This window comes from Electrophorus electricus, chromosome 3 (genome assembly GCF_041902795.1).
Source record: "Electrophorus electricus isolate QZ-2024a chromosome 3, ASM4190279v1, whole genome shotgun sequence".
Taxonomy (NCBI): domain Eukaryota; kingdom Metazoa; phylum Chordata; class Actinopteri; order Gymnotiformes; family Gymnotidae; genus Electrophorus; species Electrophorus electricus.
The window spans coordinates 32,474,046-32,501,010 of NC_137499.1; the positions used below are offsets into that span (position 1 = coordinate 32,474,046).

A 26,965-nucleotide genomic window follows, 5' to 3' on the forward strand; every position below is an offset into this window, starting at 1 on the left:
AGGGACCACCTTGTCGTCCCCCTGCATACAAATGCTTTTTTTTTTTAATTTGTACTTTGATTTGAAAAACTAAAATGGCCAAATTATTTCCTTTTAGTTACTGAAGTTAAGGTTAGAGTTAGGGTTATGTGTAGCATTGATTAGCTACAGTAATCATATCAATGGAAGGTTCCTACAATGATAGTAAACAAGACTGTGTGTGCATATGTGTGTGTATACTGATGTGTTTGCAGTGCTCTCTGAAATCTTTAACATTTCATTAGGCTGATAAGTTCTTTGTGGAATGCTGTATAGCAGCTCGCTGACAAAGCATCCGCTAATGCTGTGACGCAGCTCTGGAGGTCACTGGTGAGGAACAAGGAGATAGTGCTGAGATCTATGGGAGCTAGGTGAGACATAAAAGTCATTCATTTGGAAGTCAGACAGTGGTGTGACAGGTTTTATAGGCAAGAAATGGAGCCATTGCCTGAGTGGTCAGTAAAGTTAACATTTCATTGCCTATGCATTGCCCTCTCATTCAGAACAATGTCATTTCTGCCCTCAGTGCAATATTGGTATATTGACATCAGTTCAGGTTTGTTACTGCCTCAAATGCCGATAGCCTGTATGTTAGAAGCAAGCTATATCTTTGTCCTGAGTAATGATATAAATGCAATGTACTTTGGCCACATTTTGTCAGATAAAGAGGTGAAAGCCATAATTGTAAGTTATCCATCACTCCTCACTCATATTGTCCTGCACGTGTCCGGCACTTGTAACACAACTTTTTTGGTGTGTGTAGTGCAGTGGATGTATGGTTGTTGTATGCTGGAGATTAAAGGCAGGATTAAATCAGCACCTAATTTGAAGTTTAGAGCCACTTTGATATTTTTATTTGTGGTCAGTCTAGATTGAATCAATCCAATCCTATTGCACTCTGTTCTAAAGTAAATCCCTGCTTTCAATCCAAACATCACAATGACCAGAATTAAGCTCTTACTAATCCACACCACATTTGAAAAATGTGCTGAGAATTTGGTGCATTAGCGAGAGAGTGTGTTCTCAAATGTGTGTGTGTCCACCCTGCTGTGCGGTGGACCAGTCTTTGGCGTGTGGAGCCAACATACCCTGGGATCAATGCATCTGTTCTGTCCTCACACAGAGCACAGTCACCACTGAGCTGTTCGGCCTTTCTTCTTAACCCTTTGCTTACCAAAACCATTCCGTAATATATTCTCACCCTGACAGAAACTCATTACTCTTTACTAATTTATACACTCCCCACACTCTGCACTGAGATTGATAGGTTTTCCCCATAATGCTTTGCCATATACGTCACACACCATCTATGCTAATGCAGTAGCCAGCCTGGCACAGAGCTTCAGAGCCACAGATATTGTGGAGAAGACAGTATGTCTGGGTTGTTCTGTTTTCTTTGCATTAGTTATACCAGCCACTCTCTGGGAATGAACATAGCATATACGGAGCTGGTGCATCAGAAATGTGCATTTTCTGCTGAGAAAAGGAGTGTTTGTCTATTTTCAACAGATGAGACAGATTCCATTTTGTGGGGGGAAAATAATCACTGTGAATAATGGGCAGGTATGGTGGATGATAACAAAAAGAAGGAAAGAGCTGAAGAGTCTGGGGGGCAGTTTCTGAAAGGCTTAGACAAAATGTCCCTGAAGTGCTTCAAAGTTGTATAAAACTGGAATATTTCTCATCACAGCTATGCGACATACACCTATTGTACTGTATAGATGAGAGAAAATATTTTCACTTTTATCTTCAATAAATATTTTGACCTTCAGTTTTTCTGTTGTCTAGGTCTTTCACATGACCTGATTTAGATTATTTTAACACACTGCCATGCCAGTGACCAAATAACAACATTGTTTAATATATAAAAATATATATATTTATAGTAGTAGTGTCATACGTTTATTTGGCATACTGTTAGCAAACTTTAAATTTTTCTATTTGCTTTTTTGGTTGGGCCTCTGTTTTAGTTTACCGCTTTTTTAGTCATCTAGTTTCTTTCTTTCTTTCCTCTAAATTGTTCACTACCGTCTTTCACTTAACCCTTTGTTGTTGTTGTTGTTGTTTTTATCTCATTGCCCCCTCATTTGTCTTGTTCTTAAAAGACGATAAAGCCCTTTCACCCATGGTATGCAGCACCCTCAGGTAAAGCATGCTATCATATCCACAATGAGCCAGATCCTAAACGCTCCAGTAATATATTCTAGCTGGAGTAATGAGCAGCCACAGCAGTAATTACTGCAGGGAATCTCTACCTCAGTCTCTGAGGAGCTCCACTCACCTCTCAATAGCAGTTCAGTCCCTTTCCCCTCAGTGTCCCAGAACAGTGACTTTAACTGATAATGTAGTACTGCAGTGTGGGAAGATAAATCAGCCCTTTTGCCTAAGCCTTCATGCCTCTGCAGGTGGTTTAGATTGAGCCACCCTTATGCCTCTGAACACCTCTCTCAAGAGGGCCATGTTTTTCATTTCACCTTAGAGAAGGAGCAGCGGGCACATACACGGGGTCTGCACTGGCCCAGCGAGCATCCTACCTGTGGAACTCACACATCCGTAGCACCTGATTAACACCTGTGAGTAAATACAGCAGGTCGCTTTTGCCACTCTCTTCATACATAAGGGCACAGTAGCACATGCTCCTGACTCCCAGCAGCAGAACGGACACATGCGAATCTGACAGGTTTGCCACCTCAAAGGCACACTTGCACACCCTAACGGAACTTAACTAACGATTACGCACGCACAAGCATGAGAAGTGAAGGTGATTTACCTGCAATGGCAAACGGCATCCAGTCCAGGCTCCTGACAGCACATTCCTCCTTTATGACTCCAACGTCCTGCTTCTTTTTCTTTTTTTTTCCCTTCCCCGCTCTCTCTTTCTCACTCTCTCTCCCCTCTCCGTCTCTTTCTGCTGCTCCCTCTCTCTAGCCCGCACTTGTTTGAGTATATTTCAATGTGGACAGAGGAGTCCGCTGTGTCTGTGGCATGGTTTCAACCAATTTGGCAGAAGGTCACATCATCTTGCTCTGTGAAGGGAGGGAGTGAGATGGAGAGAGGAGGGAGGGGAGAGAGGAAGGGAGGAGGAGTGGAGGGGAGGGGAGGAGTGTTCAGAGAGAGATGGAGGGAGAGTAAGTACACCGATGCCAGGAGATGAAGAAGACAATAAATAAATACAAGCACAGCCCTGTGCTCTTGCTGCCACCTGATTAAAAATATTGTTTCTGGTAGGATAAAGACAGTTAAGCACATCAAAGGACAGTAGGTGTATGCTGTATTTGGGTATGAGTTAGTTGTCACTAAAAATGTTGCATCTCGAGGGTTTTTCTCACCTTCCTGCATGATGTGCACATCTATGTCCAGGTGCAATCCAAAAGTTCCCCCCAAAACTTCCCACAAGATCACCATGTAGACTGAAAGAAGCAGCCTGGAGTGCTGACTAATTCTTCTATATAAACACATTGATCCTTGAGTGCAATTTGAAAAGGACAGAGCCCTCAAACGAGCCAGAAAAGAAGCCTTTCTTGAGGCAGATGGCAAGTGGTTACTAGAAAGTATTTTTTTCTCAGTTAGTCTGTAGAAGAGCCCAGAACTCCAGGATACCTCGTTCACCTGTTCTCCTTTCGTTCACCCCCTGTGTTTCCTCCATTAGAGCAGGGCAGAAGCGTCTCCAGCTGCAGACAGGGCATGGAGGCTGGCAGCACCCACACAGACAGATGGCACAGGGCAGTGGGCAGGGCCGACACTGCTCATGTTCTTGTTCAGGTCACCGCTGGCCAGTGATAGCCTCAGTGCATTTCTTCTTTTCTTCTCTCTATTTGCCTTTCTATGCTGTTCTTGTGTAGTACAGCCCTGGTTTCACTGCCAATTTTGTTTTGACACAGAGATTTTTTCTCTTGACACTAAGTAATTGAATCTGTGGAGTACAGTTGAAGTCCAGCGCAGGCTTGTTTTGTTATTTAGCTGTTAGTTGTAGATGGTACTTGTTGTAGTTGTGTGCAGTCCTGGCCCTTGGATTATTGTGCTGCTTGTAATCCTACCTTCTTCTGCACTCCATGTCAGAGCAAGGTCTTGTGAGCCATAACGATTATGTAGTAAGGATTTATCCTGCATCTGTTTCTCAATTTCACTCTCTCTCTCTCCCTCTCACTCTCTCTCTCCCTCCCTCTGCTTTTTCCTTTTTCTCTCATCCTCTCTCTCTTTCCCTCTCTCTCCCTCTCCCACCCATTCTGTTTTCTTCTCTCCCACCCTTTGTCCCTCCCTCTCAAAGTACTACTGTTTCTTACTTGTATTTCTCAAGCTAAAAGATCCCCCTTGGGTGTGTATCGTTTATTTCTTGCCTTGCTTTTCTCCCAGTTCAGGCTGTTCCACAGTTTCAGCTGTCATCTTGCTTCATCTGCCATTTCTCTCCCTGTTCTCCTTGTTTGTCCTTGTGGGACACCACTTATCAACAGGTCCAATGACAGAAAGATAGATACTCTGTTACATATGATATGCATATGTTATGTCAACATTCACACATACACACAGCAACACCCATTTTACACAAATATAGTAAACACCCAAGAATGATCAAACCCACCTTGTTCTGCCTTCTGTACAATCTCATTTTAGCCTCTCTCTGTTTATTTATCTCAGTACAGGGTCTGGGCACAGTGCTAAAAGGTTAACCATGATTATATCAAAATAACTGCAACTTGTCAAGACTGAGAGCAGTGCCATATAAATGATGAGGAAGGTGTTGATTGGTAGTGTAAAGCAGTCATTGCTTCATTCATATAAACTCACTCCTTCCCATCTCTGGTGTATGCAGCGTGATTGATTCACTTCGTCCTCTGGATGGGACACTTTCCAAGCAGCTAATTTTGAGGTGGGAGGAATACAGGCATGGAGGGCTTCCAGTTATTGATTACGTTTCAGAGATTTGGGTTAGGAGAAAAGAGGCTGAATTAATGGTGCAAAGCAAAAGAACAATTTAGTTTTTCTGGAAAAGCTATAAATAGCATCACTATAATGCCTCGATCATATTTTGGGAATACTATGAGTCTGGTGTAAAAAATCTTTTTGGTTTCTCTTTTCCTTATTATTTCAGAGTATTTTAAAAATTTATGAGACTTTTTGTTTCTATTCCATGATACTTGTTGGTTGAAAGAAATTAAAGTTTTCATACATTTCTTTATGAAAGCTGTTCACTCAAAATTGCTCAGACAACTGAGAGGATTGTAGGTTAACAGAACCCTGTCAGCTGCTGTCTTTTCTGTTCGATTGTCTAATGGATATTAAAATTATTGTGCTGAATTTGTTTGCTGGGCCGAAATAATTTTTAATGGTTGAAATTCTAAGAACAAAATAGGCAAGTACATGTGATATATCCTTAAACTATATCTCAGTCAGTAATTGCAAGAAACTGCACAATTGATCTCATATCAGCATTAAAATCATATCAGCATCAATCCAGTTTTGCTCTCTCAGACGGGTCATAGATGGTTTTTTGTGCAGTACTGTGAAGAAGAGTTACACTGTGGTATAGTGGAAATGAAACTGCTAAAGTCAAATGTATTAGCAGTACATTAAATTCAGGATTTGCACCTACATGGCCATTTTTAAACATTAGGATCGTGGTATTTGGGCTGGGATTGTCTTCAGTATTCATATTGTCCATTATAATCCGCTGTCCCTTTGGCCAAAGGCACGGGACTTTTAACTTGCATCACATCATATAATAAAAAAATGCATTATGTGTGAGAGTATAAGGGAAATGATGCAAAGCTAATGAAATGCATGTAGAGCAGCGCCTCTGTGCAGTAACACAGCGCTTGGGTGGAAATGTATGCTAAGTGTTTTGTCTCCTTCCCTCCTCCAATAACAGGGTAGCAGTATTAGAAACCTGAGGGGCCTGCAAATGATTTCAACCCCCCTATTTCCCACGACTCTCTCTTTCTTACACATGCACAGACACACAGACACACACACAAGCATGGAAAAATGCTCAAAAAACCCTTTTCTCTGCTTCACACAAAGACTCATGCTCACATAAATAGCTTTCGCCTCACACATATTCTCACACTTAAAACTGTATTCGAGAAAAGTAACTGTGGGCAGTATAGTTCTGAAAACAGAAGCAATTAAGTTGTTCTGCTCCTGGACTTCAAGTGTGCTCCAGAAATCTGACATTATGTACAATTAAGTGCCTCTCCCATATAAGCCTTTTTGTGCATCTTCCATTTGTCTTTCTCAGTAACAAATCTGAAGAATAGCACCGTGATTTTATAATCCTGTCACGTCTGCACTGAAAAAACTTGTGATGATATATGTTTGCCAAGAGCTGGTGGGCTTCTCTTGATGACCTCATCAATAACTGGAGCATTAAGCACCCACTGTATTTACTGTCACTCTTCTAGTACAATGTTGGTGTTTGCTAATCAATGCATGATCAATAAGAAAAACAGACAGGTCAGTAAAGCTAGATATAATTATTGCTGGAACAATGATTGTGAATAAAGATTTTTCTAAGGTTTTTTTTTGTTTGTTTTTTTTTTGCTTGTTTTGATCTTTAGTGTTAATCAACCAAATGAGCTACAATTTCTTGGTAATTAGACTCAGTAAAAGAAAATGGCCGACCTGCAATTGACACTTGATTTTCCTTCTCTTAAACAGGAGAAGAGACTCCAGCTCAGTGGTGTGACATATACCGATGACGGAGCTGCCTGGACCAGGGTGGTCTAGCGAGCTCCCGGAGCACAGGCATCTTTGAAGCATCCCTCCCATCCCAATCCCCCATGCAAAATGTGTAAGAACACACTATGCACAGAAAGTAGCCTCACACACAGTAAATGTTAATAACATGACCACACACTGTTCAAAATATATTTTTAGAGTGTTAGCAACAGTATTCCATGAGTGTATAAACAAAATCGAAATGATGCAATGACCCATCTTCAGAAGCTCAATTAAATGCATAATGTACTCCATATCTTTCTGGTCCAGACCATGTGCTAAACTTCAATATCAAAGCAGAAAAATAAACCATGTATTTCCTACCTTATACAGATTTCTTTGTTTCTTTTCTTCCTCCTCAGAAAGCCATTCAGTAAAAGGATGTGTGTAGATATGTGTGGAGAAAGCTTGCTCTTTGTTTTATATTTCCAAAAGGAGAATCTGGAGCACAGGGGCTCCAGAGCTCAGTGGGCATTGTGGTGACTGAGGGGCCTGGGGACATATTTCATTTATTTTTTTATATTCCTGGATTTAGTGATTTGTACATAATCTAGTGATCTAATTTTTAGACCTCCAGTGGTGCTTCCACAGTCTTTGAGCTTCCTCTGGCCCTTTGGTTTGAGGCCACCTGAGGCCCCTAGCATTCAGAGGCCCTGTGGCAATGGCTACATTCGCTCGCTCAGTAAGCCATCCCTGTCTTGAACATCAGAGTTTGGAGGTGAGTTTCAGACATTTTAGAATATGGTCTATCAAATACCTTTTGTAAGAAGTTGTAAGATTAAGTTTTGTAACAATGTAACTAACTTTGCTGTTGTTAGTATGCAGCCAAATTGGTCGCTCTATGCCACCCATGACCATTTGTGTCAAAACATTTTTTGATTTTTCATTCACTGTAACTGGCTGTTCTGGGGCTGACGTGCCTCTCTCCGCGGAGTGCCACATGGGCTACTGTCAGGCTCTGTGCTGATTGTGGCTGTTAGCACGTCAGCAGTAGCTGCTGGTGGTCCTTAGGAGATTAGTGCTAGTGTTAGTGGAGCAGCAGCAGACGCCTGGCAGGAACAGGTGGGCATGAGGCAGAGGAAACCATATGTGTCAGGATGAGGGTGTGAGGAGAGTAGCATACGTTCCCTCTCTGCAGTTCTGCTTACGGCCTTGCACTTGCCAGAAAGCAGGACAAGCACATCAGATCAATAGCTAAAAAGACACGAGTGAGAACAGGGAAATACAGTAAACAGAGAAGCATTAGAATGTGACAAGAAGTTAGCAGTTACTGGCATGAGTGAAGTCCCAGTGCTAGAGTACATACTCTTCCTTCTCAGTGACTGAGTGAATCAGTCAGTATTATTAGCCTCACTCATGTGACAGAAACAGGGAAAAGGAGGGAATAGGGCCAAACTCAGCTCCGGCCAGACCTCAGGGGAGTCTCCAAATATAGCCAGACGTCTCTGAGTATTGACCAACGGCAGCTCAGCTTACGTCCTCAGCCCTGCCTTTCCTTCCAACTTCCATCTCACTCTCTCTCTCTCTCTCTCTCTCTCTCTCTCTCTCTCTCTCTCTCTCTCTCTCTCTCTCTCTCTCTGTCTCTCTCTTTCTCTCTCTATACATGCTCTTCTAACTTGCCACTAAAATCATGGGTTATTGCTTCTATTGACGGATGAGAATGGTGAGCACCCATCCTTTATTGGCATGTCTAGTAATGGATATTGTCTTTTTGCAGTTCTCTTTTAGGTCAGCTCAGGAACAAATGATCCCTCATGTATTGTGAGGCATATAAATGCAGTGGCCCAATGACTATATTTAGGTCACTGAGAATAGACTACTGTTCCTGTTGGCAATTACATGGAATAAGGTTATCTCTCGATACCTGCCCTTTGCCGGTGTGTTCAGTGAATTTTTACTTTCATTGGATTTTTTATATGAGTTAATCCCTTGTAATTCTAGAAATCAGTATTCATTTGGGACTTTTCCACTGTCATTCACACATGCTTTTATTCATCTGACAATTTTTTATATCAGAGCGATTTATTGGTGTAATAGCTGACTCCCCTGCAGACTCCCATGAACTAAAGTGGACTATTCCACTACATTATCAGTCAGAGATGAACAGGTGCCAGTTACCTCTGGGAGATGATTTTGGCCAGTATAGTTTTCAACAACACGTATAATTAGAAACATCTGTGTATTCTGGATCTATGTCCAGACTCTAAACCTGTTGTTTTTTGTTTTATTATTTAGATGGAAATGAAGGCTGGAAGGTGGTGGTGTTTAGATGCCACCTCACCTGTGTACTTTATTAAGTTTGCTTCTACATGTCAGCAGCAAGAACCACAGTTTATGAAAATTCACAAAAAAATGAAATTGCATTTATTTGCAAGAGAAGTAGGCTACAAAAAAAGCACTGACCCAGTTACTTGTAGAATAATGACAGTACAAAGACAATTTCTGTCTATACTAAATTAATCAATTTTGGAAAAACAGCCCTTAATTTGATGATTTCATTACAAAAAGAGCTTGCTCCAATATGATAACATAAAAACAGCAATGCTCTGCAGAATACAGATTATTCGATATGACCATTAGAGAATAGCCAGGAAAGCATATAATCAGCAGACAACTGGGGTTTCTAAAGAATGTGTGTTGTGAGGTGGAATATGTGCTTTAGCTGTTTATTATGCAGTTAAATTTAAGACTGCTTTTAAATTTAATGTTGACTGTTTGAACATGTCTTCATGTTGAAGGTAGAGGAAATCTTGAACTGTGAGGTCTTTTGGTCTTGTAGTCCACTTTGTGCTATAATCTGTCTGACAAAATGTGCTCTTTACACAGGTTCAACCCTTCCTTCTAATCCTAATGTCAAAACTGGCCTCAGATCAATTGAAAAGGATAATGTTCACCAGGAATGAGGGAGCTGTTAGACTATTTTCACAATAACTCTGGGAATATTTTATTTACCTACTAACTTCTGTTTATCTTATCTGTTAGAGCTGAGAGTGGTGCATCTTTCAGATTTATGTTTGTGTGTGTATGTGCATGCATATATCTACAGGTGTTTCTTCTAAAACCAGACCATGCGTGCTTTACAGAATACCACTAGGTGGAGTTACTTCATTTAAATTACAAAAGATGTCCAAGCTGTTCTCTGGAATTGAAACATGAAAATCCATCTAAGGCCTCATTTCATATTGAACAGAAGTTACAGAACATGGTACATATTACACTTGAACAGGACTCGCGAGGATAGAAGAAAGCTTTGGACATGGGAGAATATAAAATAGTATTGTTGGCTTGTATGTTGTTAGAATCTCAAAGAATCTACATGAGAATAAATGCAAAGCAGTAATGCAAAATCATAATGCTAAGCTCAATGTGTTAATTTTCTGTGGCACAGTGATCCATCCAACTCTCACCTCCCATATTGTTCTTCTTTTTATCTACTCTCTTGTTCCTTATTACACTGCATGGTGTAACCCATGGCTTGGTATTCCTGCACCTTAGCGCTCACACGGACAGTTCTGTGTAGGTTTTCAGGCTGTCATGATTTCAACATCTGTGTCATACTGCCCTCTACAGGCATGAACGTGGACATCAACTTCAGTTCAGCATAGTGTTATCATTTGCTGTAGCTCATTCTTGCTGATTTGAAGCCACCCTTGCATGTCTATCTAATAGGAACAGGCATTTTTATGACACTTCCTGTGGTGCGCATACTGTTAGTAAAGGAAATAGTAATAGTTCTGAGTACAGCAGAAGGGGACATATGCATACAGCAGTTTCTAGAGAGGAGATGGACATAATTTTATGTCTCCAAAATTACAGTTTAGGTCTATTTAGTTCTATTTTGTTTGCTAAAAGGATTTTTTTTTTCTAAACATGAGGAATCAGGAGTCAACAAATCCTGCATAGAAAAGAGTACATTAAGTTTCTATGTAGATCAACATATATACTGCACTTTGGTAACATACATGGACAACTATGGGCTTGATCTTTTGTAATGCGTAATGTGAAAGGTCAAACATAAAAACAGCAGCAGTGTGAAAGTACAAGTTTGAATCTCATATAGAATGAGGTGTCTGAATGATCTACTGCATATACTAAGAACTGCTCTTTTCTGAGGGGATTTTTGACCCTCTTACCAGGAATCTGAGCAATATTCTCTTTAGTACTTTCTTACAACAGCTTCATTTTTAGAGGAAATCCTCTCTTCAAACCACACTTAGCAAGTGTGCATGTTTGTGTCATAGAGCTCACACGTTCATGTTCATTCTTATAAACAGGATGTAAAGTTTGCCATTAAGCAACTTCAGATGTCTAGTTGACAAAATTGACCTCCACCATCTCAGACACATCCAAAACTCCTTTTGAAATCTTTTCACAGCATATGACAAGCAAAGAAAGAGAGGAAAGGCTTTTGCACTAACTCACATTTTTAGAAATTCATTTATTCACATCTTAAATTCAAAACATTTGAATTTCATTTGATTACTCCAAAAGGCACAATCATTCTCGTGGTTCAGAAGATTCATAAAACACTGCCACTCTTTTTTAACCTTCTTTTTTCTTTCTTTTTTCTTTTATTTTAATAAGAAACTGAAACAACCTTAAAAGGGAATTTCTTTAAGTTCTGAAAATGGCTATTGTACTGAAAGGCTCTTCAGAAGTCTTATGATATGTCTTTTTTTCTTTGTATTAGTAGATTCTTCGGGAAGGAAAAGTACATGCTGGTTTGTGTTTATCTTGGCAGGTCAACACCTGTGCAGCCAATGTTGCTTCAGTCTAATAAATAATGCTAAACATGTATTAAAGTAAACAGTGAACTGATTTGACATATTATAAGATCCCTCAAACAATGGGAGACAAATTAGAATTCAGAAAACAGTTTTTGTTACAATACAAGGAAAGACTAAAACAAACAAAGCTGCTCCAAAAAAGGCAGACCGGGATTCTGAGAGTGGCTTGGTCTCCGCTTCGGAATGCTGAAGGGAAGATGAAGGCAGACAGAGCAAAGACAGACAGCAATGCCTTGGGAAAACTACACTGCTCCAATCCTGTATCCACTCCCCATGCCCCTGGTATGCTCTGCAAAAATGACTTTCCTATACATATATGTTTACACCCTCCCTCCCTCTGGGGTCTAACAGTTTGTGTAGGCAGTTTCGTGAAAGAGAGGTCAGAATCAGTAACCAGAGACATCAAATACACAACAGACCATGAAATGTGAAAAAAATGGTGCAAGTCACCATTCTAACATAGAGAATAGTGCCACATCGTGAGGAACATGGAAGAGACTGATGCTCATAATAAGTCACATACCAAGTTCAGCACATATAGAAACTACAGAGTGCAAAAAGACAAAGCATAGAGAAAATAAATCCATAAGGCTGAAAACGAGTTTACAGGACAAGACTATCTCAAAGAAAGCATTGCCCAAATACAGGGGAAACAGAATTAAAGTGACACGCTGGAGAGGAAAAATATCCCTCTCTTTCTCGTTAAACTGCATCTTCACCTGTAACACATAGTAGTGTTCAACGAAGGCAACAAAGAACAAAAAAGTGAGATTATGGGATGCCTTTGAAAATATCCACCATCAAAAAACAACTATCAACACTTCTTGAGAACCACAGACACACACATATATACACACGCACGCACACATGTAAGCACAAAAGCACACACATCCACTCAGGTTGATAAAATGACCACAGCAGGAAGGCCCCAGTGCACGCACAAACACACAGACAACACACTTTGGGGCACCTGCAAACAGTGCACAACATACACACACGCACACACAAGTTAACAGCCAATTGGCCATCTCCTACATGTGCCTGTTTTGCCCTCAAAGGCTTCAGGAGTTTGATTGATATCCACAGAACCGCATGTAGGCACTCAAAGCTGAGTACCATCTCCAGTCATTCCATGATCCATGATTTAATTCCAGTGTTTAGCTGATCACTGAACTGACTGACACACACACATTCTGATATTGGGCCGTGTGTGAGATTTGTGTGTGTGTGTGTGTGTGTGTGTGTGTGTGTTTGTTTAGAACAATTATGGGTTCTAAGACATTTCTGTTACTGGATCATTCCAGTAAGCTTGCCTTGTATTACCATATTAAAACTATGCCAGTGTCTGTGTCTTAAGTGTGTGTGTGCAAGTGTGTGTGTGCGCTCCTAGCAGAGAATGTGTGAGTGAGCCTCAGTTTCACTGTGAGTGTGAGGGAGTGTGAGAATAGAGATTTGTGTGGGCTGCAGCATATTTTCCGCTTTGTGTAGATACTGAATATTACTGCCGTGTGTGCATGTGTGTATATGTGTTTGCTCATTTGTGTGGTAAGGTGTGTGTGTGTGTGTGGTAAGGGGTGTGTTCTCAGTTCTGTGCATTGCCCGTGCTGAAGAGTACTCTCTGATCAGTTCTGGCCAGCTTGGCAGGTGGTTCCAGAGACTCCTCCCCAAGGGCAGCACCATCAGAGGGCAGAGCAAGCTCCTGACACTCATCCTCACTCTCATCTTCCTCCTCCTCTTCCTCTTCTGACACACAAGCATGAAAATAACCCCAGTTAACAGCACAGATGGGAAGGGAGTGCTCATCTTACCTTATGTGCGAGAATGTGAACATTTAGTGTTAAAACGATAAATTAGGCCGGAAAGCTAAAGCAATAGCTAAAAAAACTGATTTTAAAAGATGCAACATTCTGTGAAGTAACAAAGCTCATTAAGGCTCATTAAAGCTTGAGATTTGTGTTTGTCTCTTTTTGTAACATACAAACAAGTAGTGCCCACAGTGCAGTATCACCAGCACTGTTGTAGCACCTGTATTAATTGATCTCTACTAAAGCTAAAGCTATGTGAGCTGTGCTGTGTTCTGAGCTGTGTGCTGAGCTGTGTGCTGTGCTAAGCTGTGTGATGAGCTCCACTTTCCTACCACTCACTGGAAATAGAGATTGAGAAAGAGAGAGTTTGTAATCAAGCAGTACAAACTACTTCAGTTTCCTAGTTCTGAATTTTGGGCTAGAAATGGGCAGTGGTTGCTCAGTGGTTAAGGTACTTGACTAGTAATCAGTAGGTTGCCAGTTCAAACCCCATCACTGCCAGGTTGCCACTGTTGGGTCCCTGAGCAAGACCTTTAATCCTCAATTGCTCAACATGTCTTCAGTCAGAATTGTAAATCGCTTTGAATAAAAGCAACAGGTAAATGTAAAATTTATCTAAATGTTTCTTGAATTGTGCATCACCATGTGGTAGTCATTAATTTGGGGGGATTTTAATATTCTTAGTGTGCAAGGGTTCATTGGGGGGGAAGACAGAGGAAGAGTGAGTGAAAGAAGAGAGACAGTTTACCTTTATCAGGATCCAGTGTATTCAGACTACGTCCAAGGCTTGCAAACTAAGAAAAAAGCAGAACCAAAAAGTCAAGGCGCTCAAAACCAAACTACAGAAACTTTCTGTACTGTATGGTATGTGCCCTTTTACAATTCCAGCAAGCAATATGATGAAGTGGGATTTCTTGTTTTACACATTGTGACACACCTCTCCCATGACAGCGATGGGAGTCTCTCCTTTGGCCTGTGCCACTCTGTGCTCTATAAGGTAGTACATGTACTCATCGTACAGCAGACGGATCAGGTGGAACGAGCCGAAACTCGCCGCGCTACGCAGGGTCAGGTCTCTGATCACCATAGAGCTGAGAGAGAGAGGGAGAGAGATTGAGAGAGAGGGAAAAAGAAAGGAAACAATTAAGTGAATGATGAAAAGAAAGAAATCACAAGATGTTTAGGGAAAATAAAAGATAGAGGGAGTCATTTTGCCTGTTTTCAAGAATATAGTGACATCACAATAAACACAGGCCCTTGCTCTCTGTGGAGCTGAACCAAGCCTCACCTGTAGAAACTCCACCTGAGCAGAAAGAGCTTGGCAGCTTTTGGGAAGGCCGAACTGGCCTGGTAGGGTTTTAGGACCTGTGAGACCACACCGTCGAGCCAAGCCGCCCACTGTTCCAGAGAGTTCTGCTGTTGGAGGGTGAGCTTAAAGTCCTGCTCCAAGCGCTGCACAACCCGATCCTCACACCTACACACCCAAGAGGCCTGCTCCTGGGGAGTGAGCAAGTGACCGAGAGAGATAGAGAGAGAGAGAGAGAGAGAGAGAGAGAGAGAGAGAGAGAGAGAGAGAGAGAGAGAGAGAGAGAGACAGAGAGTACACATGCATATCATATCTGAGATGTGTTGGGACTACATCCAAAATCACCTGACCATCAGTACATGCTGTGGTAACATCACTCTCAAACCTCCTGTCATTTATTGCACTTCCAACAGGCTTTCTCATGCATGAGCAGAAACTGCAACTCCACGTTGTTATGTCTAACAGTGACACAGAGGCCACGTGTTGATCTGACTGTATTATCAGCGACGCACTTTTTAAGTTTCTCCCTCTCTCGCACGCGCCCCCACACCCAGAGGCTCAGGCAGACCTGCACGTTAGCGAAGTCGACTCGGTTGAGGTCGCTGAGCATCTGGTTGATCTGCGCAGTGTTCTGGAGTACGGCGCGTGCTGCCTGGGCCAGGTGGTTGAGCGAGGTGTACCTGCGCAGGGTCTGCGCGAAGGCGTTCGCACATGTCACCTACACATGGGCACAGAAGCCAACCATCAGCTGCAGCTGAGCAGCGCTGAGGGAAACGCAGCCTATGTGCAAGGATCAATTCAGTGAAATATGGTTCGGCGATTGTGTGGAACTCCAACAAAGTGGCTGTGCTCTAGTGACACAGCAAGCCACAGCTGACTCCCTGCAGACAGCCCCTCCCTGTCTCTCGTTAGCTTAGCTCAAGATAAAGTGTGATATTCCAGCCAAATGTCAAGTTTGCATGCCAACTATATATTGGTATACCCACAAAATTGCCCTGCAAATCTGTGAAAATAACACTGCGATATCTTGTGATAATGACAGCATGAAACGCCAACGTCAGTACATGCAGTGAGGGCTGTGCAGCTGCCTGACCTTAACACGGACCATCTCCTCGGGAATGTTCATCATGGCGTTAGTGAGCCAGCTCTCCAAACTCTTGGCAAAATTACGGATGGCTTGAGTTAAGGCACCTGGGCGGAGAGGGTGGGATGGAGCGTCAGGTGGTGTGGAACTCTGAGCTATATCTCAGATCACTTCTTCTAGGCCAGGGGTATACAAATCGCAGTCCTCAAGAGCCAGATGCTACACATCCTCCCTTCCATCCTCCCTTCACCTTGAGCTCAGATTAAATGAACTAATAGTGTTGGATTGATAGTGGGTTTTGGAGAAGACGCACAATCCAGCGGTATGGAGATGTGTAAGGTTGTGCAGCGTTTGCAGGGTCTAACTCACTGGGTATGGGCCTCAAGACGTCTGGGATGAGGATCTCCACCAGGCCCTGGTACAGCGTGTTGTCGCAGTCTCGGCTCCAGCGCAGCACGGGCTCATGCTTACATAGCAGCACCAGGCATGACTTTGGCAGACGCTTCTCCGACTCGTCGTGACTGAAACAGAAAAACACGTCACAGTTCCCCAAGTGCCCCTCACAAAGGCCCAAAGACACACATTCATCTCATGATCTTGCTGTGAACTCGGCTCCTTTCATGTTCTTCTGCTAATCACCAGTCTGTAGATGTGGTAAATTGAAAGCTGCCTAAAACTTAGCTGATACAGTGGTGAACAGATGTGTGCTACTTTTACATTTTTACTTTTACAAGGCATTTTGCATTTTACCTTTGTTTCATGGACAAGCATGAATTGCTAGAAAGAGAGAGAGAGAGAGAAAGGAATGGCCTACTCACACAGCCAAAGTGGCTGCATCTCCAGCCTGGTTCTCACTAAACCTCCAGAAGGTTTTCCAGAGGGTCTCCACCAGTGTGAACTGCAGGTTGACCATCACATCCAGGATGGCCTAGGGGAAAGGTGGACTCCAAGAATGAAAGGCCTGAGCTGCTGTAGTCAACAGTTAAAAAATAAAGACGCAGGAGGCCATAGCTGAGCAACAAATGCTTGGTTGGCAGCCAGACAGAGCAGCCCCTTACCTCACAGTGCTCTCTGTAGAGCAGCTGAAAGCTCTTGATGTGCTCCAGCTCAATGCCCTCTGGCAAGGGTTTCGCTTGCAGGTCAATGTCAGGGAACTCAGGGAGGGCACGAGAGGCATCTGCACCACAGAACAACCAAAAAAGACAATCATAAAAACCATGTTGGGGATTTTGTGTTTTGCCACTAACTTATTTGTCCTTAAGTTACATGCTGTTCCCTTTTTACATCTATGAACATTTTGCTAATGTGCAGGTCTTCCACACTTGCTTGGGATTTCTGTGGTTTGGACCTACAGCATACAACATTCTTCAACATCCACCTGACACCTTCTCAACATTTGATACTAATGTCTTGCTGGCTGTTAGTTAACTCCCACTAACTGACTTTCACATCAGTTAACACAGGCTAGTGGACCTACCGAGGAACTGTTGGTACTGCTGCACCTGAGCACTGATGTCTGAAAGCCCTGAACCTTGCTGCTGCTGTTGCTGTTGCCCCGCCCCTGATGACATTCCATTGGTCATTCCTTCCACCTTCTGCACTGGCTTCAACCTATAACGTAATCACATGATTGACTGAAAGGTCCTAAAACAATCAAGATAAAGCTCAGTGTTTCAAGGATACAGGAAACCAGCAACTCTGAAAGACAGGAAACAAGTAAAGAAAGAACCAGGACAGACAAGTCAAATAGAGTGACAGTATACCTTTGTTTCTGGGAGAAAGGTTGCTGTCTCATGGCCAGGTGCTGCTGATCCTCCATCAGCCGGAGCAGAGAGGAGCTAGCCTTAATCCTCAGGCCATAGTAGTGGTACTTAGAGTTTCCCCTGTAACATTTGACCATGGAAAGGTCTTCATTACTATTCATGCATGTTTGTTGCCAATTTGAACAATCCTCGGTCTCATGCTCACAACGCATGCGTACAATTTATGGTGCATGGCACACATCTCAGTAGTGATGCCCTTACCGGGTGCCCAGGCGCCTGGTCCTCAGGCCCATGAAGACGGACCGGATGAGCTTGCCAAAGGAAGCAGCATTGACGGGCTCCAGCTTCTGCTCCTGGCAGTGCAGCAAGTAGTGGCAATACAGAGTGGAGCGGGGCAGGCTCACGCCCTCTGCCGTCTCATAATTATCCAACAACCACTGCACCTGGGGGCCAGAGGAGAGCTGCAGGGATGAGACACACAAACAGCCGTGCCCGCACTCAGACACAGGGGCCCAGGAATGGCCTGACGCACACGCGCCGGCAATGACAGCCACACAGACCTAAAAAAAATCCTGCACACGTGTGCACACAAAAGCACATGCACCACCTGTGCATACATATGCATATTCTGCACCAGAGAAAGGTGTTTATGGTGTATTTATGGGAAAGGAAAAAATGACCCAAATCAAGATAAAGTATGATAACCAAGTGATATGCATCTCCATGCAGATTCTAAATCACATTATCTTATAATATGCAAATAGCAGTATGTTCCCTCAATACTCAAATATAATTACATGCTACATGGCACATTATCATATACAGACACATGCTTTAACAGTTATATTTTCCTGCGTGCCGTCGCAAACAATATGGGTATGCAACAGAAAGTACAACAAATGTGATGCCTGTAGCTTTGATTGGATCCCATAAAAAGGTGTATAGCCGTGTTGGAAGGCCATTTGATGACTCTCCTCTCTCATGCAGATTTATGGCATGACACGTGATGGAGTTATGACTGAATTCTACATTCACATTCAATGAACATGACAGCACAGTGAAAGAATAAGATCTGTGCTAGTGCTGTCATAGAGATACATACATTTTTTACTAAAAGTAGACAAATTTATGCAAATTTCTGGAAATTTTCTCCGATGACTGCACTGAATATTAGGCTCAACAGCTACTGAGGTTTATTTATTCTGAGTCATAACATGATTGAACTGTATGACTCTTTCTGACTCACTCTGCTCTTTGACTGTGCTCTCTGATGCGTGAAACGGAACGATGACATCGTCATCGCTCTGATACTGAAAGGGGTGAGGTGACGCGTGAGTGACGACTGTGGCTGAGCAGCCCGGGCCAGCGCCTCTCCTCCTCATTTGTTTCGGGTCATACCTTTTTGTCTGCCGACGGCACGCTATTCTCCTCTCCCTCGCTAATACTCACGGTGGCCGGCGAGGCACGGGCGTTGTGCGAGTAACTCTGGCCATTCCCACTGTTGCTGGAGCCACTGCTGCCCAGCATGTAGCCGCCCTGAATCACGTAGCTTCCGCCGCTGCCATTAGCCCCACCTCCTCCCTCCCCAGAGCCATTAGCCGCCGCCCCCGACGCCGCAATTACCGCCGTGGCCCCGCCCGCCGTGCCCGATGCGGGATTGGCCACGATCTGGCCCGTGCCCGCCACGAACATGGAGACACCGGTGGAGCCCGTGGTAACGGCCACGGTGAGAGGGGTACCGGGGGAAGCGGCCTGGGAAGCAGAGGCTGGGGTTCTCTCATAGTACTGGCCCGCATTAGTCTGCGTGTACAGAGGAGTGTCTGTGTAGGGGAAACTGCTGGAGCGACTGGAAAGTGGAAGAAAACTTTAATCAGCTCTAATCTGCAATTCCACTCTGCAATTATTTAAATCAATTCGGTGGAGTAATCTATCTCACAGTATGTTCAAGTTTTTTGTTTGTTTTGTTGATTGTTGGTTTTTTAGGGGATACTAGTCAGCCCTGTGGACTTACATGGTACTGGTAGTGTAGTTGTTTTCTCCTCCCTCCACATACTGCACTTGGTTAGTGTATACATGCTGCACAGGCACCTGCTGAAGCTGCAGCACACAACAGTGTGTACAGAGACAGACACACACACACACACACACACACACACACACACACACACACACACACACACACACACACACACACACACAGACATGAGAACATTGTCACTTCCTTCCTGCCTTTCCCTTTTTCAGCTCTTTTAGTACCCAATTGCGACACTGCATGGCAATTTCCATCTCAGGCCTCTCGAACCAAATGCTTGAGTGAACAGTTTGTCTCAAGTTAGCCGTGACACTCCAACATATGCCCTCCTTCTAGCTCTATGCTCGCTGACCCTATTTTAAGCCTGCTCCTGCTCAAGCCACCTACTCCATAGCTGGAGGCCGCCTCAAACATGAAGGTGTGGCCGGCCATGGCCATGTGCGCAGAGGGGCTCAGAGGGTGCTCCGACTCCCAGCCCACCGTCATAACGGGTATGGGGACAGTGGACAGGGGCAGGCTCACAGGCAGGGTGAGAGGGAAGCAGGGGTAGTCCAAGATGTAGCTGTCCGCGTAAGCGCCTGCGGTTCCATCTGCTAGGGCTGCCAATACCACCCTTTGCTGCAACCACTCGTTTAGCTCTCTCTGCTTTTTCCTCTCCCTCTCTGCCTCCCTCGCCTGCTGTCCTTGAGAAGTGCTCTGGAAGCAAGTGGGGTAGCATTAGATGCACTGCCTTCTTCCACGAAACCAAGCAGTGCCCACTGAAAGGGAATTGGTCATATGTGTTATTAGCAAAATGGCAAGTGAGGGACCAGTGAAGGGGTCTGTGTGTGAGTGCATGTCAACCTGAGGAGAGAACGTGAGTATGTGTGCATATGAGAATTTACTTGATCATGTGGTTTTCTCTGAGAATGGTAAAAAAAAAAAAAATGAAAAAAGAGAAACCTGTCTGTGTGTGTGTGTGTGTGTGTGTGTGTGTGTGTGTGTGATCACCTCCTGAGTCAAGTGTACAGGCTGTAGGCTGGTGACGCTCAGTTGGGTGCCCTGTTCTGTCTTGGTTGACTGAGATGTAGCTTGCACCACTGACCTCTGTGGACAGAATACAAAGAAACTGAACTCTCATGAGAAACAGCGAGCCCCTCATATGTGCTACACTAGCAACTGTCATGTATGGCTAGACTATGCAGAACAAGGCTGCAAAGAATTAATATGACTGTGGAAGTTACTATCCACCATGTCAGTCACAGTGACAGTTAAGTCCGATCTGTATAAACCTACCACAAGCAAAAAAACTTTTCAACAAAAGGTAAAGTTTTCAACAAGGTAATGCTTCTAGCCCCATTTCAACAACTGGTGCCTAATAACACAGCTTTGTAGGGTAGAAACATAAAATACATGTTGGCTAGTGTTTAGTGTAGTGTATTCATTTGGTGTGGTTTGTTGAATATGAGTTCACACAAAAGGTTTCAATAGCCCAGAAGCTTGCACGCATATGCGTGCATCTGTGTGTCTGTCTACCTGCTGGACTGACTGCACCTGCTGCACCACCTGTGTAGGAACTCCAGTCTGCACCACGGCAGGAGGAGGACTGGAGTCTGAGACCGAGTCACTGGAATGGAGGGAGCCCTCTGGGGAAAAATTAGAGAAGGCAGAAAAGGGCAAGTTGAAGCTCAAAAAGCAACAGTTATTCATATTAGAACTACAGTCAGTACCCAGTCATTAACAAAAAAATGCTTTTATGTAACATGATAAAATATTATAATATATAGTAACTATACATGTCATTATATATCTACAAAGATTATCTAAACTATAACGTTTATCACTGTTGGACTGGAGGATACATCTAAAACCTAACTCATAAAAATAAAAATAAAATCTGTCACCTGTAACAGTGACCACAATGTACTGTGGTGTGCTCTGGGCATTGCTGGATTGTGTGGGTGAGCTCTGAATCTCAGCTGTGACATATTGTGTCTGTGTGGGTGGGGCTTGAGTGGGTGGGGTCTGGGCAACTGTTGGTGTTTTCTGTGCCTGCGCAGGAGGGGGCGTGGTCTGGCCTGTGGGCGTTGATGCTGAGCCAGAGGCTACAGTGGTCTGCAGCTCGGCCAGAAACTGCTGAGGGGCTGTAGTCGCAGTTGCAGGTTGCCCTGATGTTACAGTAACAACACCTCCTTGAGGTTGGGAGGTCTGTTGCAGCTCCTCCACATAGGCTGTAGTTGCCATCAAGTTAGCCTTGTTGAAAAGCTGCAAAATAGAGCATAATTCTCAGAATGATCAACTCAATGAAAATCACTATGGGTATATTTGTATATTATTAATTATGTTTGTGTATTTTGGCTAATTGTTACACTAACTTAACTTTGCTCTAAATCAGAAATGCACTTAGGATTTCCCCTGCCTGCTATTACATGCCCAGCTCGATTAAGGGGAAAAATTTAGTAAAGCATTTTGTGTCCTGTTACAAGTAATGTGATCACGGTTTGCAAAGCAGTGGCTCCAGGCCTACACTAGCTGGAAGAATGCAGACTAGGAAACAAAAGGAATGAAAGGTGAATACTGTCCAGTAAAGTGAGTTCCTGTTAGTTCCTGATTCTGACGTCTATTTTTAGGTTCTCTGTTTCCACGGGCACATTTTTTATTACGAAAAAGCTAGTCATTGCCCGGTTTTGCATATTATTTAATTTAGCTAGCTATTCGGCATAAAGGATTTATCTGCAAAAACTTGAAGTGAAAAGGATTGGTCCGTCTCAAAGCTACCCTTTACAATGAGGGGGAATGAATGAATGAATTCAGGGGAAGCAAACTCCTGTATAAATAAAATGGAATTTCTGTTGGAAATTGCGTCGAAGAAATGTATATTTGGTACTTGCTTAACATTATATCTGATATACAGTGTAAGCCGATGTTTTTGTAACGTCGACAAGAACAGGCAAATAGCTGATTTGTCCACTTCTACGTCGGTGTATCTATGCCAACGGCGTTTATTTTCAGTGGCTGGCTACCTAGCAACGCTAGCTGGCTAGTGAAGTGATGGTTGGTATCTTACGTTGGCTGGCCAGCTTAGCTAACACTAGCTAGCAAGCTTTGGAAGCCAGCAGTTTGTAGACTCGCGTATTCTTGCTAACAACACCCGCCATTTTGTACAACCAATCTAGCATTTGACATCGTCATAACAACGACTAGCTTTGACGAGGCTGATAGTAGTTAATATTTTGTTCAGCATGTTGATTCGGATCTCCGTTAGCTAGCTATACTTTGCAAGCTCAAGAACAGCTCTCGAGCCAATCACTTAGCTAGCTAGCAAGACAGGTGGCTATAATGGCCACTGACACATAATATCTAGCTACGGTTAAAACCAGCAGTCCTCTTAATCGTTTTTCTTCAAACGAAATATGACTTGTTAGGCAAAATAAAAATTTAATCACCTCTTAGTCCGAGTGAATTTTCCACCTGTACTTTTAGGTTTTTTTATTGTTTCAATGTATCGGGCTGTTGTTGTTGATTCTCGTTGCTGGGTTCTTGTCGCCAGGACTACCGTGGCTATGGCGCTTCGTCCTCACCCGGGCAACTGTTGCTACCCACCCGCTTACCTCCCGCCCCTTCATTCCGTCTGATAGGTCCATAGGGGCAAACGACGACTAAGTTGTCTCTTTCCAATTGGTCCAATTGCGGAATCAATATTAGATACATAACGTTATTTGTCCGATTTCTGTGTCGGTCACAGTTGTAAGCTGCCTTAAAGGGGCAAAAGCATTATTATGTCGATGCCATATTTTTGCTCGAAAGTGTTCTGTTGTTATTGCTTGAAAATGGCAGAAGGTGCAAAAAAAAGCCTGATCTTTCATGAGTTGTTAAGATAATAGTTACTGACACTGTTTTGCATTTTCTTGAATGAAATAAAAGTAACTGATAAGTGCATTACTCTAAAAAGCAACTTCATAGGCAACATGCTTTCTTGTCCCTTTTTCCCAATGTGTACAAATAACAAAGTAGGCTACTTCATAAATACGTTATCAACATCTTTTTTATAGAATTTTATATGTTTACTTTTTAAGAGATTTAAAACAAGATAGATTACAGGATATTTATATGACACTAAGCCATAGACTGGTAGTGGAAAACAAATGCAAAAAACTATAGTGTTACAGTTCTAACAGTGTACCCTTGACCTGTCCCCTGTCCTCTGCAGGCAATCTGGAATGTGCGTTTTTGGTGAATGTCCCTCAAAATGGCAAAGGAATAATGAATGTGTAATTAGTATGTTGATAATAATGCCAACAACATGACATTTTGAGGAAATAGGGGACCTTTGTCTTGTGGTTTGAAAGATAGGCAAATGCGATATCACATTTTGAAAATGTCATGCTCTCTTAATGTTTTATTCCTCTCAGTGCCCCCAGCCAACATCCCCCATTACCCTTCCTGCGTTGATCACCATTTTTCACCTCTCAGAACCTGCCAGAGACTACTGGAAGTGAGACAGTAACATTAGTGAGATTTAATGAAATCAAACAATAGATAAAACAATTAATTATTTAACAATTTCTGGGCTACGCTTGTTTTAAAAAACCATACTTAGGCTATTTATTAATTGGGAGTTTTCATCCCTATCCCTTAAGAATAATATATTTTAGCAGGTTGCAGTTTTTAACAGAGGATCATGAGCTAAATTATTATGCATCTTGGGTTTAGTTGTTTGTAGAATATGTTTAGATTCTATATCCAGGTCATTTTTCCAAGTAAGTGAACAAACATGGATTTTTTTCAATATGATAAAAGTGACAGAAAACATGACATTCCATCCTGACAATACTTTTTCCTTTGATAAGATTAGTTTCTTTGTAAACTGCCTAAGCTAAACACACAATTTTCTATTCTTTGTTCCCCTCATTATTAAGCAATTTCTTCAAAGCCTGGCATGTATTCTTTCTAAATAATGATATAGTGGTTGCAAAAAATGTACAAACGTAAAGAAAAAAATTTTAGTTTCATATTATACCTACAATGTAGAACAAATTGAGACATGCAACAGGCTGGGGAGTGGGGGTACATCCGTGGATAAGAGGTCCATGCTAAATTTTTATTTTTTTTTTAAAGAAAGCCTTGGGTGCTTACGTACAAAAATCTCCTCTTCCATCAGATTGCCATACAACCTCATATTGTTCTTTTTGGGTGTCCTAGTTATTTATTTTTTTCTGATCTGCTTTGTCTATGGCAAGGTCTCACTGGGTTATCTGTGACTTCCCATTCCAGCAGGCCTGGGAGGTATGAGCACAATGTATGTGGGCACGTGTGCATGCACGCGCATACGTGTGTGTGTGAATCACACACCTTTATAAGAGATTCAGTGCGTCACTGATCTCCAGAACCACAACAAAGCCAGACACAACCACAAAACCAGAGCTCTTGTCAGTATTCTCCTTTGGGTTTATTTTCCTGTGTTCCTCTCCACCTGTTCCATGATGTGGAAAGCTGCAGTTCTAGCTGTGTGTCTGTTATTGGCTGGCGTGAGGTCTATGGATGGGCCCACATATGGAGTTAAACTGTGCGGCCGTGAGTTCATCCGTGCAGTCATCTTCACCTGTGGAGGCTCTCGCTGGAGACGCTCCATCACAAACACAGGTAAGATATCTGCCAAATACCTCAGTCACCTTTATACATCACGGTCAACTATTATATGGCTAGTTCATTATTTTCCTATTTGTTGTCAATTAGGTTAGTTTTACCCTAGATTAACAAGGACTTTCACAAGTAAGTTTAGATCAAGTCATTTGGCTTAATCCAGATATAGAAAACCAATCCTAGTTCAAAAGGAATTTTCATTACAGAATTTCAATGATGAATTCTCCTGTGTTTCTATATATTTTTAATATTACTTTTGGCTATGGTTACATCTTTTCTTCTTTTGAAGGCATGTGCTATATATATATATAGATCATAAATGTTCATAACTGGAGTTGTACAACTTTAGGTACAATGAGTAAAAATCCTGGCATAACTTTGACAGTTTGACTTACTAGTACTAACTGTTAGCCTAAGATAATCTATAAGGCCAGACATTTGGAACAAAATGGAACTATTACTTTCTGTGCTTGAGTTACCCACTCTTCTTGTTGCTTAACTAATTTCTGTTATTAGTTACTTTGTACCTACATGTGTAAATGTGTAAATCTGCTACATATCCACTAACTTGAATTCTAACCAATCCTCTACAGATGAGCTGACCATAGACCCATTCAGCTCCATTGACAGCGATGCTGCAGATGGCTGGGCCCTGCCCTCTGGCCCAGACTCCTCCCTCAATCTAGGCACTGAACCCACCTCTTTCAGAATGGTTCAAGGTGGGCAGGTAGATGGGCTCTTCAGTCGGCACAGCCGCTCCCTCCTCTCAGGGGAGATGCTGGAAACCCTGCACACCTCCAATAGGAAGGGACGGGATGTGGTGGTGGGACTGTCCAATGCCTGTTGCAAATGGGGCTGTAGTAAGAGTGAGATAAGCTCTCTGTGCTGAGAACACCTCCCCCCCTGCTCCTTTCTGTGTGTGTGTTTGTTTGTTTGTGTGTGTGTGTACTTGTGTGTGTTTGTGTGTATATGTGTTTTGGGTCTTGGTCTGGGTATGTTCAAATGTTCCTTATTCCTTCCTGTCTCTATTGAGAATGTGATGATCTCTGTGATGAAATAAAGACAGAGAGGTTCATGATCATGGTTAGCATTGTCATACGTGTCTTAAAGTGTTCACCATGCTTGTCACTAAACACAAAATGTTCTATTTCTCATTCTACTGTATGTTATGTTTTTTGTTTTTAGTGCACATTGAATAAACATGTTGTTGAATCATAGTTATATAAATATTTCCTAGGTGAGCAGAAGCACTTTGGTTGATATATAATTTCATAGTTAAAGCTTGTGACATAAAGCCAAAAAGGTATTTAATTGCCTTTTGCCAAATCACAGCACATTTTCTCCACCACACTCCTGAGGTTTAGTTGAATTCCTATTTATTAGACAGACTCCCAGTCCTCTTGCTTACACATGTCATACAGTGACATGGATGCTATGTGTGTACTTGTCAGTTCTGCATCTTCTTTGTAGATTATTTGCTAATCTTTAATTTCACTACACAAAAGCCCACCAAATTGCATAACAGAGGACAGACATGAAATAATTAATTAATTAGTTAATTAGTGCAAACTTATTCTCAGAGTGGCACTGGAGATCATGTGGTCACTTAGCTTCAGTCATGATAAATAAAAAACTACAGCATTATGTATACAGTATCATTTGTATATATTTTTCTCATCTCCTCAAGCCATAAACAATAAATATTCTTTTTAAAATAGACTGTAAAGTGAGTTTAAAGTGACACTTTATTCACATCATCAAAGAAGTGTAAATATAAAAAGCCTAGATTTTCCTACAAAGATAAAATTTAGGTAAATATTAAGCAGTTTTCTTG

At 42.5% G+C, this 26,965-nt stretch overlaps 3 protein-coding genes across 12 annotated transcripts in view; 1 reads left to right on the top strand and 2 right to left on the bottom strand.

Moving 5' to 3' along the window:
- Positions 1-4,228, bottom strand: part of grin2ca (glutamate receptor, ionotropic, N-methyl D-aspartate 2Ca) — a 44,094-nt gene extending 39,866 nt beyond the window's left edge. Inside the window, exons 1-2 of the mRNA XM_027003384.3 lie at positions 3,348-4,228; positions 2,789-3,044 (exon numbers count right to left, since the gene is read on the bottom strand). The gene's annotated coding sequence lies outside the window, so the exon portion shown is untranslated. The remainder of the gene's footprint in view (positions 1-2,788; positions 3,045-3,347) is intronic.
- A 3,560-nt stretch (positions 4,229-7,788) lies between these two features.
- On the top strand, positions 7,789-26,793 carry rln3a (relaxin 3a). Of its 4 annotated transcripts, none has more exons than XM_081711159.1 (3): positions 8,241-8,395; positions 24,988-25,131; positions 25,725-26,791. In XM_081711159.1, the coding sequence occupies exons 2-3, from the start codon at positions 25,026-25,028 to the stop codon at positions 26,018-26,020; spliced, it is 402 nt and encodes a 133-aa protein (XP_081567285.1). In that variant the 5' UTR covers positions 8,241-8,395; positions 24,988-25,025; the 3' UTR covers positions 26,021-26,791. The 4 variants fall into 4 exon arrangements, 3 of the variants coding, with proteins under 3 accessions (XP_081567285.1, XP_035384290.1, XP_026859190.1); XM_035528397.2 differs by having other exon boundaries at positions 8,243-8,395; positions 24,982-25,131; positions 25,725-26,790; XR_004776323.2 differs by lacking the exons at positions 24,988-25,131; positions 25,725-26,791 and adding an exon at positions 9,816-10,085 and having other exon boundaries at positions 7,789-8,395.
- Positions 11,151-23,071, bottom strand: rfx1a (regulatory factor X, 1a (influences HLA class II expression)). 7 transcript variants are annotated; one of them, XM_081711158.1, is made up of 19 exons: positions 22,935-23,071; positions 21,393-21,753; positions 21,025-21,134; positions 20,500-20,595; positions 19,897-20,205; positions 19,489-19,574; positions 18,927-19,323; positions 17,739-17,920; positions 17,478-17,597; positions 17,192-17,325; positions 16,773-16,891; positions 16,533-16,642; positions 16,084-16,235; positions 15,724-15,821; positions 15,199-15,348; positions 14,613-14,821; positions 14,262-14,415; positions 14,073-14,118; positions 11,151-13,262 (listed from the first exon to the last, which is right to left on the bottom strand). In XM_081711158.1, the coding sequence occupies exons 2-19, from the start codon at positions 21,730-21,732 to the stop codon at positions 13,102-13,104; spliced, it is 2,973 nt and encodes a 990-aa protein (XP_081567284.1). In that variant the 5' UTR covers positions 21,733-21,753; positions 22,935-23,071; the 3' UTR covers positions 11,151-13,101. The 7 variants fall into 7 exon arrangements, with proteins under 7 accessions (XP_081567284.1, XP_081567283.1, XP_081567282.1 ...); XM_081711157.1 differs by having other exon boundaries at positions 17,739-17,938; XM_081711156.1 differs by having other exon boundaries at positions 18,876-19,323.
- Positions 26,794-26,965: the final 172 nt, after the last annotated feature.

What these genes read in the sequence shown, in the direction of transcription:
- rfx1a (XM_081711155.1), bottom strand. Translation starts at nt 21,732, where the DNA reads ATGGCAACTACAGCCTATGTGGAGGAGCTGCAACAGACCTCCCAACCT. An exon ending in TGCCGTCGGCAGACAAAAAG is followed by an intron (nt 17,939 to 18,875) that starts GTATGACCCGAA and finishes TCATCCCTGCAG; the next exon opens with CTCTCCTCTGGCCCCCAGGT. An exon ending in CCTTTCTCCCAGAAACAAAG is followed by an intron (nt 17,326 to 17,477) that starts GTATACTGTCAC and finishes ATTACGTTATAG; the next exon opens with GTTGAAGCCAGTGCAGAAGG.
- rln3a (XM_027003389.3), top strand. Translation starts at nt 24,969, where the DNA reads ATGATGTGGAAAGCTGCAGTTCTAGCTGTGTGTCTGTTATTGGCTGGC. An exon ending in ACGCTCCATCACAAACACAG is followed by an intron (nt 25,132 to 25,724) that starts GTAAGATATCTG and finishes AATCCTCTACAG; the next exon opens with ATGAGCTGACCATAGACCCA.